Source organism: Heterodontus francisci, chromosome 32 (genome assembly GCF_036365525.1).
Source record: "Heterodontus francisci isolate sHetFra1 chromosome 32, sHetFra1.hap1, whole genome shotgun sequence".
In the NCBI taxonomy this organism is placed as follows: Eukaryota; Metazoa; Chordata; class Chondrichthyes; order Heterodontiformes; family Heterodontidae; genus Heterodontus; species Heterodontus francisci.
Genome location: NC_090402.1, coordinates 31,699,764 through 31,713,585, shown reverse-complemented (window position 1 = coordinate 31,713,585; position 13,822 = coordinate 31,699,764). Strand labels below are relative to the sequence as shown.

Below are 13,822 nucleotides of genomic sequence, written 5' to 3'. Positions count from 1 at the left end.
CGGACCAGGTGACTTATCTACCCTCATCATAGCCTGCCTTTTTAGTATCTCCCCGCCCTCTCAAATTTTACCCTATCCATTGCCTCTACACTCTCTGCTTTTACTGATATTTTTCAGATTCCATTTCCTTAGTGAACACTGATACAAAGTACTCATTAAGTATATTAGCTTTTCCCTGCATCTCTAAGCATATATTACCCTCTCTGTCCCAAATAGGCTCCACTCCTCCTCTTACTACCCACTTTCTATTGACATGCCGGTAGAAGGTCTTTGGGTTCCCTTTTATGTTGACTGCCATTCTATTCTCATATTCTCTCTTTCTGACACAATGGACTAGATCTGGACCTTGTGCAATAGTACAAAACAGGTGACAGAGAGTCGGAAACCTGCTCTGCATCTCTCTCAATTTATATTCCACTGACGTCAATGTAAAAAAAAAGTCGGGAGAGATTTAAAATGGGATTTGATTTATCATCCATTTTACACTACTGCACAAGGTTAAGTTCTAGCCCAATAAATGGGTTTTCAAAAATAATCCTTAATTTGCTGTGGAGCAAAGTCTTCAATGTATACAGTTTGAAATTAAGACTCAGATGCAAATATCTTTGCTAATAGACGTGGTGAGAATTGATTAGAAAGAATAGAAATGAGTTAAATGTGAATACGCTAAGAATATGAATGAACCTAGTCTAAGAATAAACTGAGGATGACGATGAGCTATCAATACTGTAGAGATGAGCTAAGAGCTAGGAAGAACAAAAGATTGCAATAAGCTATGGGTAAGAACATAAGAACTAGGAGCAGGAGTAGGCAATTCAACCCCTCGAGCCTGCTCCGCCATTCAATACGATCATGGCTGATCTCATCTCAGCCTAAACTCCACTTTCCTGCCCGTTCAGGATGGTAAGGATGGGGGACAGTTAGGATTGAACACTCCAAGATAAGTTCAGAATATCCAACAGTTCATGCCTGTGAGGCACAGGTCACTAAACTCAAAGCTTGATCTAAACCTCCTGACATTGCTATGCCAAAAGCAGTCTGAGGGAAATATGACTGATTTCCTAGTATTTTTGTGGAAGAAGAATCTGCCATCTTGCGAGGATAATAAACTATTTCAAACTGGACCCAGTCAAGGTTATGTTGTGCCCTGGATTGATTAGTTAAGTTCAAATTGATTCAACATGTGGATCTTATACTATATTCAACACTAATATATACCATTACAATGAGTCTTTACATCTGAAATAACAAGTATTTCAACAGATTGTATTTGAAGAATCGTATAATAGACATAGCATTAAGCATCTTACTCTGGACACTTACCCTGGCTGAACTGAGAGTTGTAGATGTGAAATAACTAACGGAGGATGAGGCGGTGTCTCCATAGGACATGACAGAATAGGAATCAGTGCCTGTGCTGGAATTCTGGCGAGCTTTCATTGATTCAATCTCACGTTTCAGTACCATGTTATCAAATCTATCCAAATCTTGGGGTATGATTACACCTCGGACCTCCGAGAGCAAGGAGAACTAACAAACAATAAAGAACATACCACAGGTTTACAATGTTAAATGTGCTGTAAGGGTACTCAAAGTTGAGAGCTGTAACCTTCTATCTCACACAAATTTCCGTGCCTATACCATAATATTATTCTTTGTTGAATTTCTATTTTATCCCTTTTGTATACTCCTAGGTAATGCAATTTGAGACACTGACTGAGGAAATCATCAACATTTTATACCTGAATTCTCAATATACACCCCTGTTGGATAAAGATCTAAAACCAGCGAAAGTCTTATGGAAAAAACCATCCTCATGTTGGAATACAAGATGTACGTTAAAAAAAAATCAAGATAGTTCTTAGCAATGTAAAATCCTACCCCTTGAGATAGAAAATCAGAAGAGCATGAATTATTAATGCTCTGACACACTGTTTTGGAGATTTGTACCCATGATACCCCCTACTCCTCATGCCAAGTTCTCAGTATTGATCAAACTGTCAGTAGCAATGGTAAAGGCCAAGATACCCACCTGACCTGTTGCCCTGAAAACTGCTCAAGAACGTGAAGAGGAGGAAGGTTTCAGAATATAAATCATATGTCGAAAACAACATTGATGAAGCTATGACGATGACGATGTCCATGATGAAGATAATGAAGATGAAGATGCCCTTGAAAATGTTGCGTGTCAGGCAGCACCTGTGAAGAGAGAAACAGCTAACTTTTCAGGCTGATGACCTTCTGTCAGAAACTGATAAGCTCTTAATGAAAGTCATCGACCTGAAAGGTTAATTCTGTTTCCCTCTCCACTGGTGCTCCCTGGCCTACTGCATGTTTTCCAGCATTTTCTGTTTTTATTACAGATTTCCAGAATCTGAAGCATTTTCCTTTTGAGAATTCCAGTACTTGGTCCCAACGATCTTCTACTGCCAATTTTAATGGTTGGAAAATTGAGAGAGATAGGCACATAAATTCCCAATATGTGCTCCTGATGGGGAAAAGTTCTACAGCGTGAGCTACATTTGTGAAATGTTCTCTTTAGTGTATTCACAGATAAGGGATAGTTTCACAAGGTTGCATCACCAGTGTGATGTATCAATAGGTGCAAGTGCAAATTGGAGGTGGGCCAGAACTCCATTCTCTGACCTATACTTGCAGTGCAGCCCAATTTAATTACACCTGCCGTATATTCACAGAAAGTGTATTCAAATGAGGAGTCATTTTGCAGGAATCCACTGCCAGCATGGGGTCTGGACAGGTGCAAGCATGGGTCAAAAGAACCTTACCTACAGTGTTGCAGCCCCATTTTCAACCTGCTCTCCGCTGGCAACACAGAGTTTCACAAAATTACCCATTTGTTGAAATTTATTCTTGGAGATGGGCAATGCCAGCACAGCTGCATTTACTGCCCATCCTTGGTTGCCCTGAGATAGTGTAGATGGGCCTTCTCCTTGAACTGCTGCAGTTCCCACAATTGTGCGGAGTAGGGAATTCCAGGATATTCACCCGGATTGCCTGTACATTCACACACGCTCTATTTTTATGCTCGCTGAACACTAATTAGTTTTGTCTAGCCCTTACTTCATTTGCAATAGCACAATCATGGTATATTTGTTTTGATTACAATTTAAAATATGAATCCACCATCCCAGGGCAAATCCCCTCAAAATAAATCTGTATAAAAACACTGTAGATGTGTCATTTCCTCTTCCTCAGAAGTTATTGGGCAAACCATTAAACCCACAAAAGGAAAAAAAGAAAAGCAAGAGAGAGATAGAAACATATTTCTGAACATGTTTTATCTGTCAGCTGGAAACCCTTGCAGTGTAACACTTCTATATTTTGTTTGATTTCATTTTTAAAAAAATTAATGTAGACAGTTTTGCTTCTGTGAAAGAAACTCTCAAGATGTTTCACTTTGATGCTCAGCCACTGTTTCCCCTTCATAGATGTGCAACACTGACAGTAGTCAATTCTCATGTTTTTCCTTTGTCTTCACATCTACTTCAAAGAATTTCTCAGGAGGTGCCAGAGAAGATGTCAACTGAATTGTAGAAGTGAGTCCCTCTTTATTTTCAAATGAGTCCAATCTGACTTTTCAAACTACTTTTGAAACAATCTAATATTTTTATTACAAAGCGTAAGTGAAGAGATATTTTCTAGTGACCGCCTGGTCTATTACGTGCTGGTATATTTTTTCCACAGAGTTCCTCCCAGAGAGATGCAGCCAAGAGGAAATCACAGTCCAGGCCACTTTATTTTATTTTTTATTTAGAGATACAGCACTGAAACAGGCCCACCGAGTCTGTACCGACCAACAACCACCCATTTATACTAATCCGACATTAACCCCATATTCCTACCACATCCCCACAATTCCCCTACCACCTACCTACACTAGGGGCAATTTACAATGGCCAATTTACCTATCAACCTGCAAGTCTTTGGCTGTGGGAGGAAACCGGAGCACCCGGCGGAAACCCACGCAGTCACAGGGAGAACTTGCAAACTCTGCACAGACAGTACCCAGAATTGAACCCGGGTCGCTGGAGCTGTGAGGCTGCGGTGCTAACCACTGCGCCGCTTGTGCCATTTTTCATGACTGATTAAAGCATGGCTGTGATCGATGCCCAGTAAGAGGTCACAATCCATTTTCCAGTGCAGAAATGGGGCATGGTTATGAAGACAATTAGCTAAAAATAATGGGGGTGGGCGGGAAGAAATTATTTCTATAATTTTAATTGCTTTTCTGAAAAGTTGCATCACCTAGACAGCCAGCCAAAATCTAACTGAGTTTTGGAGTATGTATTTTCAACGACTACAATTAGAATTTCTCATCAGTAGTAGTGGGAGATTTGGCTTCAATTACTATTTATTTGCTTGTTTTAAAAGGCTACAATTGATGCCTTTTTAACGAATTGAAGTTCACAATTTTCTAACAATACAAATTCAGGGAATGACATTACCCAATATGGTTAAGTCTGCAAAATTGACTCTTCTACCCCCAGTCTGGATGATGGTTTTTAATTGAAGCAGTAATTTGAAGAAGAATTAGAAGAAAATGATGAGTGAAGAAAGGCCAATTCTGTGTCAAACTGCTTGCTAGAAAATCACACTATAAATAGCATTCAAGAACATACCTTTGCATGCGTGTTCAGAAGCTCGAAGAGGGCCATTACCAAGGCCTGCACAGTTATGTTATTCTCCTTGTACTCATCAAGGTAGTAGGCCATGGTTGTCCGCTCATGCTCATTGAGTAGATGCCGGGCTTGTTCATCCAGCATAGCGCGTGCTTGGTTCACTAAGCTGCTCAGCATGACCTGAGACCCTGCCAAAGCTTTGTAAAACATTGGCTGTGATCAAATGGAAAAGAAAAAGATAATTTAATTCAGGAATGAAAACCGCTAGTATTCCTGGCAACCAGTTAGAACAAAGATAATTACAGCACAGGAACAGGCCCTTCGGCCCTCCAAGCCTGCGCCGATCCAGATCCTCTCTCTAAACATGTCGCCTATTTTCTAAGGTTCTGTATCTCTTTTCTTCCTGCCCATTCATGTATCTGTCTAGATACATCTTAAAAGACTCCATCGTGCCCGCATCTACCACCTCCGCTGGCAATGCGTTCCAGGTGCCCACCACCCTCTGCGTAAAGAACTTTCCACGCATATCCCCCCTAAACTTTTCCCCTTTCACTTTGAACTCGTGTCCTCTAGTAATTGAAACCCCCACTCTGGGAAAAAGCCTCTTGCTATCCACCCTGTCTATACCTCTCATGATTTTGTACACCTCAATCAGGTCCCCCCTCAACCTCCGTCTTTCTAATGAAAATAATCCTAATCTGCTCAACCTCTCTTCATAGCTAGCGCCCTCCATACCAGGCAACATCCTGGTGAACCTCCTCTGCACCCTCTCCAAAGCATCCACATCCTTTTGATAATGTGGCGACCAGAACTGTACGCAGTATTCCAAATGTGGCCGAACCAAAGTCCTATACAACTGTAACATGACCTGCCAACTCTTGTACTCAATGCCCCGTCCGATGAAGGAAAGCATGCCGTATGCCTTCTTGACCACTCTATTTACCTGCGTTGCCACCTTCAGGGAACAGTGGACCTGAACACCCAAATCTCTCTGGACATCAATTTTCCCCAGGACTTTTCCATTTACTGTATAGTTCACTCTTGAATTGGATCTTCCAAAATGCATCACCTCGCATTTGCCCTGATTGAACTCCATCTGCCATTTCTCTGCCCAACTCTCCAATCTATCTATATTCTGCTGTATTCTCTGACAGTCCCCTTCACTATCTGCTACTCCACCAATCTTAGTGTCGTCTGCAAATTTGCTAATCAGTCCACCTATACTTTCCTCCAAATCATTAATGTATATCAGTCCCCTTCGAAAACAGCAGTCCCCTTCGAAAACAGCTCCTGACAGTTCAACTGACCATGGACACAGTAAGATTACAAATTTATTGACTGGTTATAGCAAATTTTTGATGTTTCATTTTATTTATTTTCTTAGATATGGAATATATTGCACAATGGAAGAAATTCAAGAAAAATTGAATGACACCTACTCTTCAAATGGTCTTCATCACCGTAAACCTGAGCATGTTACTGAGCCCTTTTTTGATGTACAGCCATTTTAAGCTTATATAATAGATGGTTTTGTTAACAATGTGTGTGGACAGGCAAAACTGAAGAAGCACTGCCAAATAAGCAAGATGCTATCAAGTGGGATTAAACCAGATTCATATGACAAGTGATTGATAAGAAGCAACTGCTTTTGTTGCAAGCATCAGCTTATTGCACAGCACTCAAAACCCAAATTAACCTCAACTCAAGCATTCAACAGGGCCATGAAATACTGCATATTCAGTATCTTTGTCACTGAACAACACTGTGTCCATAAAGTAAGGTGTTGTCTTGCAGATTCAGAGTGACGCACAGCACGTGGAATGCCATTCAATACAGTAATTTGGTGCATTGCAGCTAGAATATATTTTCTTCACAAAATACCTAAAAGGTGAAGGCAAGGCACACTTTGTGGAAACAGCCTGCATTACCTCATATTCTTTCCTTCCTCATACTAACTGGCACATGCCCATTTGGAAACCCTCTCTGAGGGCCTGCCCGAGACAGGGAATTGTAAAAATAAAACTGCCTTTTTATCGCTGTAGCCCAGGCGCCATTGCATTTCACTGTCACGTGCCTTGTATGTGAATTTTAATATAGGTTTTGGGAATTTATGCATTTGGAAAAGAAAGATGAAAGAAGTACAAAGGTGAAAAGACTTTTTTCCCCACGTGAAAGCATATTTTAAGCAAAAGTATCCACTAAAGTCTGTGACAAAAAGAATATACGTCTTTAACATCATCAAATGTCCCAAGGTGCTTTACAGATGCACTATCAGAAAAAAACTGGCACCAAGCCACATAAAGAGATATTAGGAGAGGTCCAGAGCTACACAAGGGCACCATCATAGTCATCTGAAATGTCCTCAATGGAAGCTCAGCAGCCTTCCACTTTCCAAGCTGTTGTCACTAAGGCTACACTTCATAATAGCACTAGGAATGTAAACGAGCAGACATGACATACACAAAGGGCTTTCACAAGGTTGATTCTTAATTCAGCAAGTTAACGGTTATTTAAATATGAATTGAGTTGCGATAAAGATTTTCTATCTGGATTAGGTACTTTTGATACTTATAGTCAAGTTATGGCAAAGCCCACGAGACCAGACTGCAGGAAAGCAATCAGATGGTGTCTGTGGGGGCTGTAGTTCCAAGGATGGTGGGACTTTTGGTATTTGGGGAGGAGAGGGCTGATTCAGATAAAACACTCTGATACTGGAATCTCAGCTGTGGTGCAGTTGGTAGCAAGCTTAACTTTGAGCCAGAAGATGATAGGTTCAGGTCCTGCTTAAGCGACTTGAGCACAAAAATCAAGGCTGACACTTCAGTGCGGTACTGAGGGAGTGCTGCTTTTGGATGAAACGTTAAACCAATGCCCCACCTGCCCTCTCAAGTGGACGTAAATGATCCCATAGAACTATTTCAAAGAATAGGGGCATTATCCTTGGTGTCCTGACCAAGATTTATCCCTCAATTATCACAAAAACAGAATACTGGTCATTATCACATTGCTGTTTGTGAGATCTTGCTGTGCACAAATGGGCTGCTATGGGCTGGATTTTGTTCGCCTCCCAATGTTGGGCAGTGTAGTGGATCGGAGCGAGGGGCCAGAAGATTGGAGTGGCAGCAGCCTGCCACTGAGCCCGAGGCCGAGATTGCAGGGCCTGATCTTCCCCAGCGGCGGGGAAGCTCCCTGGCAGGCCCTCTGTCGCTCTGCAGTGGGGACCATGCTTTAAGTATTGAAATTACCTGCTTACATACATTTAAATTGAATTATCTGCGATCTTACCTGCAGTTTCGGATTTTCAGTGCAACAGGCAACACTCACACACCTTCACTTTCCCGTCCAGGGAAAGCTGGTGCCACCGAGGTGGGGAAGGGGGAACTCATCATTTGAAGTGTAGTTGGAGGTGGGGAGGGCGGAAATGGGATGGACTCTGCAATTTTAGTGTAGTGGGGGGGGGGGGGGGGTGCGGGGGGAAAACAGGGCAAACATTTATTTTCAGTGTAACGGGGTGGGGGAACGGGGCAACTCTGCATTCTCTACACAGGGCTGGCAGCCCTTAAAAAGTGGCGCCAGCGCAGGGCTGCCCCTGCCATGTTATTGGGGGAGTTGGGGGGTGGGGAGGGGAGGGGGGAGGCTGTCTGCATATTCTATTGAGCTGCCGGGCTCAAGATCGTGGCGGCGCGCAGCCCGAGCGTGTCAACCGCCATTTCTTTTATGGTGGTGGCGGGAAAACAAAATCCAGCCCAATGTTTCCTACATTACAACAATGACTACACTTCAAAAGTACTTCATTGGCTGTAAAGTGCTTTGGGATGTCCTCTGGTCATGAAAGATGCTATATAAATGCAAGTCTTTCCTTTTTTACTTCTCTTTTGTGTTAGTTACTCTCCAACACCTCTGCAGAAAGGGGCACTGGTGTTCAGTACTGTTCCTGCTATTCCTCTACTTCATGCTGTTCCCCCTCCTCCTCCAGCCCAAAAGCTATTTTAATCCAAGAAGAGACTTTATTCATAAAATTTGTAAAAAAAATATATTACATAACAGTTCAAATTGACATTACATAAAGTGCAATACAGATCAGTTTCTCTCAATACAGTCCGAGGTGCCTCACTACACTTGCCATTACAGGTTAAATTTACAACGGACATTTATATTACACGTCAAACATTCTCTGGTGCATACAGCCTGAGGGGTTTTACACAGGTTCCAGCCCCTCGCTTCACTATGGTGGGAGGACCTTACACTGTGGTCTTTCCCCATTGAGCCTTTGCCGCGGCTGCCCCAAGCTTTAGTGCGTCCCTCAACACATAGTCCTGGGCCTTGGAATGTGCCAGTCTGCAAAACTCGGTCGTGGACAACTCTTTGCACTGGAAGACCAGCAAGTTTTGGGCAGACCAAAGTGCGTCTTTCACCAAATTGATGGTCCTCCAGCAGCAGTTGATGTTTGTCTTGGTGTGTTTCCCTGGGAACAGCCCGTAGAGCACAGGGTCCTGCGCTATGCAGCTGCTCGGGATGAACCTCGACAAAAATAATTATCTCTTTCGAAACCTGCTTTAAAAAGGCACATTCCAGAAGGAGGTGGGCGGCAGTCTCTTCCCCACCGCAACTGTCTTGAGGGCAGTGTGCAGAGACAATGAGACTCTGAGCGAGCAGGACGGATCTGACGGGGAGGGCCCTTCTCACTGCCAGCCAAGCTACGCCCTGGTGCTTGTTTGAAAGTTCTGGTGATGAGGCATTCTGCCAAATGAGTTTGACAGTCTGCTCGAGGAACGATCTGACAGGATCCACCATCTCGTTTTCCTGCAAGGCCTCCAGGTTGTTGCGTGCGGACCACTGCCTGATAGACTTGTGGTTAAAGGTGTTTTTCTGCACAAACTTTTCCATGAGGGACTGGTAGTATGGCATGGTCCAACTGAATGGAGCATTCCATGGCAACGTGGCCAGACCCATCCTTCGCAACACCGGGGACAGATAGAACCTTAGCACATAATGACACTTGGTGTTTGCGTACTGGGGGTCTACACACAGCTTGATGCAGCCAACGACAAAGGTGGCCATCAGGATAAGGGAGACATTAGGTACGTTTTTCCCCCTTTGTCAAGAGATTTGGACATCGTGTCTCTGCGGACATGGTCCATTTGCGATCTTCAGATAAAGTAGATGATGGCTCAGGTGACTGCCACGGTGCAGGAGCGGAGTACGGGCCAGACCTGCACCATGTACAGTAACAGCTTGAGCATCTCGCACCCAATGACTAGGTTCTTACCAACAATGGAGAGGGAGCGTCGCTCCCACATGCCCAGTTTCTGTTTCACGACGGCTACTCCCTCCTTCCAGTTTTTGGGGTGCGCCCTGGCCCCTTTGAACCATATCCTCAGCACCTTCAGGTCGTCTGACCTGACGGTGAAGGGGACAAAGAATTGGGCAGCCCAGTTCCCAAAGAACATTGCCTCGCTCTTGCCATGATTTACTTTGGTTTCCGAGGCCAGTACGAACTGGTTGCAGATGCTCATCAGTCTATGAACTGACAGCAGATCCGAGCAGAAGACAGGATGTTGTCCATGTACAGGGAGGCTTTGACCCGAGTGCCTCCGCTACCTGGGACTGTGTTCCCCGCCCCCACAGCCTTGTCTGACTCCAGATTTGATCGGAAAACTTTCCAATTCCCACCTATTGATTAAAACTGCGCTACTGATGTTTGTGTAAAGCAGTCAGATCCAATTGCGGATTCCCTCCCCAACCCCATTTTGGACAGCAAATCCATCATGTAAGTGTGCGATATCCTTTCAAAGGTTTTCTCCTGGTCAAAAGATGATTAGGCAGGTGTCCCGTACATAGGCGATCATATCCGAGTAGCTATGGCTATCAGAGTTCTTCCTGCCGGGTGCAGTGCAGGTCTGATCCAAACGAATCACCAACTCAAAAGCAGACTTGACCCGATCAACGATGACCTTGGACAGAATTTTATAGTCCACATTAAGCAGTGAGATGGGCCGCTAATTTCTGATTTCCTCCCTCTCCCCCTTCCGCTTGTAGACGAAGGTGATGATGACTTTCCTCATGGATTCTGACATGCTGTCAGCCAGCAGGTCTGAGCCGATCCAGTCCCACAGAGTCAGCTGGTAAGCCATTGCATCTGGTAATTTTACTAGTCTCGAAAGACCCGAGGGCTTTTGTCAGCTTGTCCAGAGTTAGTGGTTTGTCCAGAGTCTCCAGCATACTGTCATTTAAGACCTCCATGACGGATGGCATGAAGGAATGGGAGGCCGTTCTGTCTGTGGGCTTCACGTCGTACAGCTCGGCATAAAAGCATTTGCTGATTCTTAGTATGTCAGACTGCGATGATGTTACTGAGCCATCCTCTTCCTTCAGGCTGCTGATCAATGAGCTCTCTTTGTAACTTTTGGAAGAAGAAACATGAGCACGTCTCATTCTGCTCCACGGAGCGGACTCTGGACTGGAAGGTGATCTCAGAGGCCTCTACTGCAAAGAGCGAGGCCTGCTGGCTCTTCATCGCTCGGAGATCCTCTTTGACCTCGACCCACATCGACTGCAGCCGGTGCAGATTCTGCATTCTTTTCTGGAGTCGGGATATTTCCCTCTGTCTCTCACTTTCTGAACACCTTTGCGAAAGAACAACCTCTTGATGTTCGCCTTGATCGCTTCCCACCAGTGCATCAGGGACTCAAAGAGGGGTTTCATGGTTTGCCAATCTTTGTAATCTCTCGAGCTCCTTGACGTTTGCTGGGCTCAAGAGTTTCATGTTCAGCTTCCATGTCCCCCTGCCAACCATCTGGTCTTCCTTTAGGTGACAGTCAGCCAGTATTAGGCAGTGTTCAGAGAAGAACACCGGCTTGAAGTCAGTGGATCTGACTGTGAACATCCGGGTTACAAACAGGAAGTCGATCCTGGAATGGACAGACCCATCTAACCTTGACCAGGTGTATCTACACGTGCTCCATCTGCAGGATTGCTGAAGAGGTCATGCGGCTTAGCATCTTTTGCTCACTTTGGGTTCTGCCAGGGCCACACAGCTCCTGACCTCATTACAGCCTTGGATCAAACATGGACAAAAGAGCTGAACACAAGAGGTGAGGGGAGAGTGACTGCCCTTGACATCAAGGCAGCATTTGACCAAGTATGGCATCAAGGAGCCCTAGCAAAACTGAGGTCAATGGGAATGAGGGAGAAAACTCTCTGCTGGTTGGAGTCATACCTAATGCAAAGGAAGATGGTTGTGGTTGTTGGAGGTCAATCATCTGAGCTCCAGGACATCACTGCAGGAGTTCCTCAGGGTAGTGTCCTAGGCCCAACCATCTTCAGCTGCTTCATTAATGACCTTCCTTCAATCATAAGGTCAGAAGTGGGGATGTTTGCTGATGATTACACAAGGTTCCGCACCATTTGCAACTCCTCAGATACTGAAGCAGTCCGGGTCGAAATGCAGCAAGACCTGGACAATATCCAGGCTTGGGCTGATGAGTGGCAAGTAACATTCGTGCCACACAAGTGTCAGGCAATGACTTACTCCAACAAGAGAGAATCTAACAATCTCCCCTTGACATTCAATGGCATTACCATCGCTGAATCCCCCACAATTAACATTCTAGGGGCTACCATTGACCAGAAACTGAACTGGAGTAGCCATGTAAATACCGTGGCTACAAGAGGAGGTCAGAGGCTAGGAATCCTGCGGCGAGTAACCCACCTCCTAACGCTCCAAAGCCTGTCCACCATCTACAAGGCACAAGTCAGGAGTGTGATGGAATACTCTCCACTTGCCTGGATGGGTGCAGCTCCACTAACACTCAAGAAGCTTGACACCATCCAGGCAAAGCAGCCCGCTTGATTAGCATCCCATCCACAAACATTCACTCCCTCCACCACCGACGTACAGTGGCACCAATGCGTACCATTTACAAGATGCACAGCAGCAACGCACCAAGGTTCCTTACACAGCACCTTCCAAATCCGTGACCTCTACCAACTAGAAGGACAAGAGCAGCAAATGCATGGGAACACCACCACCTGCAAGTTCCCCTCCAAGTCACACACCAGCCTGACTTGGAACTATATCGCCGTTCCTTCACTGTCACTGGGTCAAAATCCTGGAACTCCCTTCTTAACAGCACTGTGGGTATACCTACCCGACATGGACCGCAGCGGTTCAAGAAGGCAGCTCACCACCACCTTCTCAAAAGCAATTAGGGATGGGCAATAAATGCTGGCCTGGCCAGCGATGCCCACATCCCATGAATGAATTAAAAAAACATCTTTTACAGTTTCCATCAGGAATCTGGATGGGGCGTTCAGTTTGCTGTTGGCCCTGCCGGATCATCCAGCAGCATCAATGATGCAGTTGAAGTCACCGCCTAGAATAACTGGCCTGGATGTTGCCAGCAACAGTGGGAGCTGCTGGAGAACGGTCAGTCACTCGCCATTTAGATCAGGGGCGTATACGTTAATTAAATGGAGCGGAAAGCTTTTGTGCATTACATCTGGTACGAGGAGACAACCACCCACCACCTCCTCAACTTCGGAGATGGTGAGGTTGTTTCCCTGCAGCAGAATACTGGGATGGGGAAGGCTAAGGACGGCCTTCCAACCCCAGGCCAATTTAGGCCCTTGAGTGTTAAAACCTGAAGGCCGCCGAGAGGGGTTGTGGGGGGGTGGGGCGATCCTTCCTTTGGGGGCAATCCAGGGCCCAGAGGGCCTCTCAGGGAGATCTCCCCCACACCCTCACTAACCCCACCCCGTGGCCGGGGCCTGCTTGAATGGCCCGCTCACTTCTTCCAGGGTCTCCCCCATCTTTGGATTGCAAGGCCTCCTGCAGTAGCGGAGTCACCACTGCCCCCCAGTGGCACTGCTGGTACTGCAAAGCAGCCAGCCTTCTGATTGGCCGGCAGCTCTTGGAGACAGGAGCTCGTTCCTTAAAAGGACTAAGTCCTCAATGGCAGGCAGCTAATTGCCTGCCAGCTGTGTAATTGCAATGGGGGTCAAACGGGGGATGGGGGTGGGGGGGGGGGGGCCAAGCCAGAGTCTCCCCCACCTTTGGCCTGCCGACGCGACCCCCATCTTCAAAACAACATCCAACCCATTAACTGCACTGAAGCCACCTCTCACTTGGCACTAGCATACTGTTGTTTTTAATTCAACATGAGCTTAGTATTGTGCCATTT

The 13,822-nt window shown here is 45.5% G+C and overlaps 1 protein-coding gene across 1 annotated transcript in view; it reads right to left on the bottom strand.

Moving 5' to 3' along the window:
• Positions 1–13,822, bottom strand: part of whrna (whirlin a) — a 205,482-nt gene that overhangs the window by 47,999 nt on the left and 143,661 nt on the right. Inside the window, exons 7-8 of the mRNA XM_068011888.1 lie at positions 4,641–4,853; positions 1,324–1,530 (exon numbers count right to left, since the gene is read on the bottom strand). Of these exons, the coding sequence (XP_067867989.1) occupies positions 1,324–1,530; positions 4,641–4,853 (420 nt within the window). The remainder of the gene's footprint in view (positions 1–1,323; positions 1,531–4,640; positions 4,854–13,822) is intronic.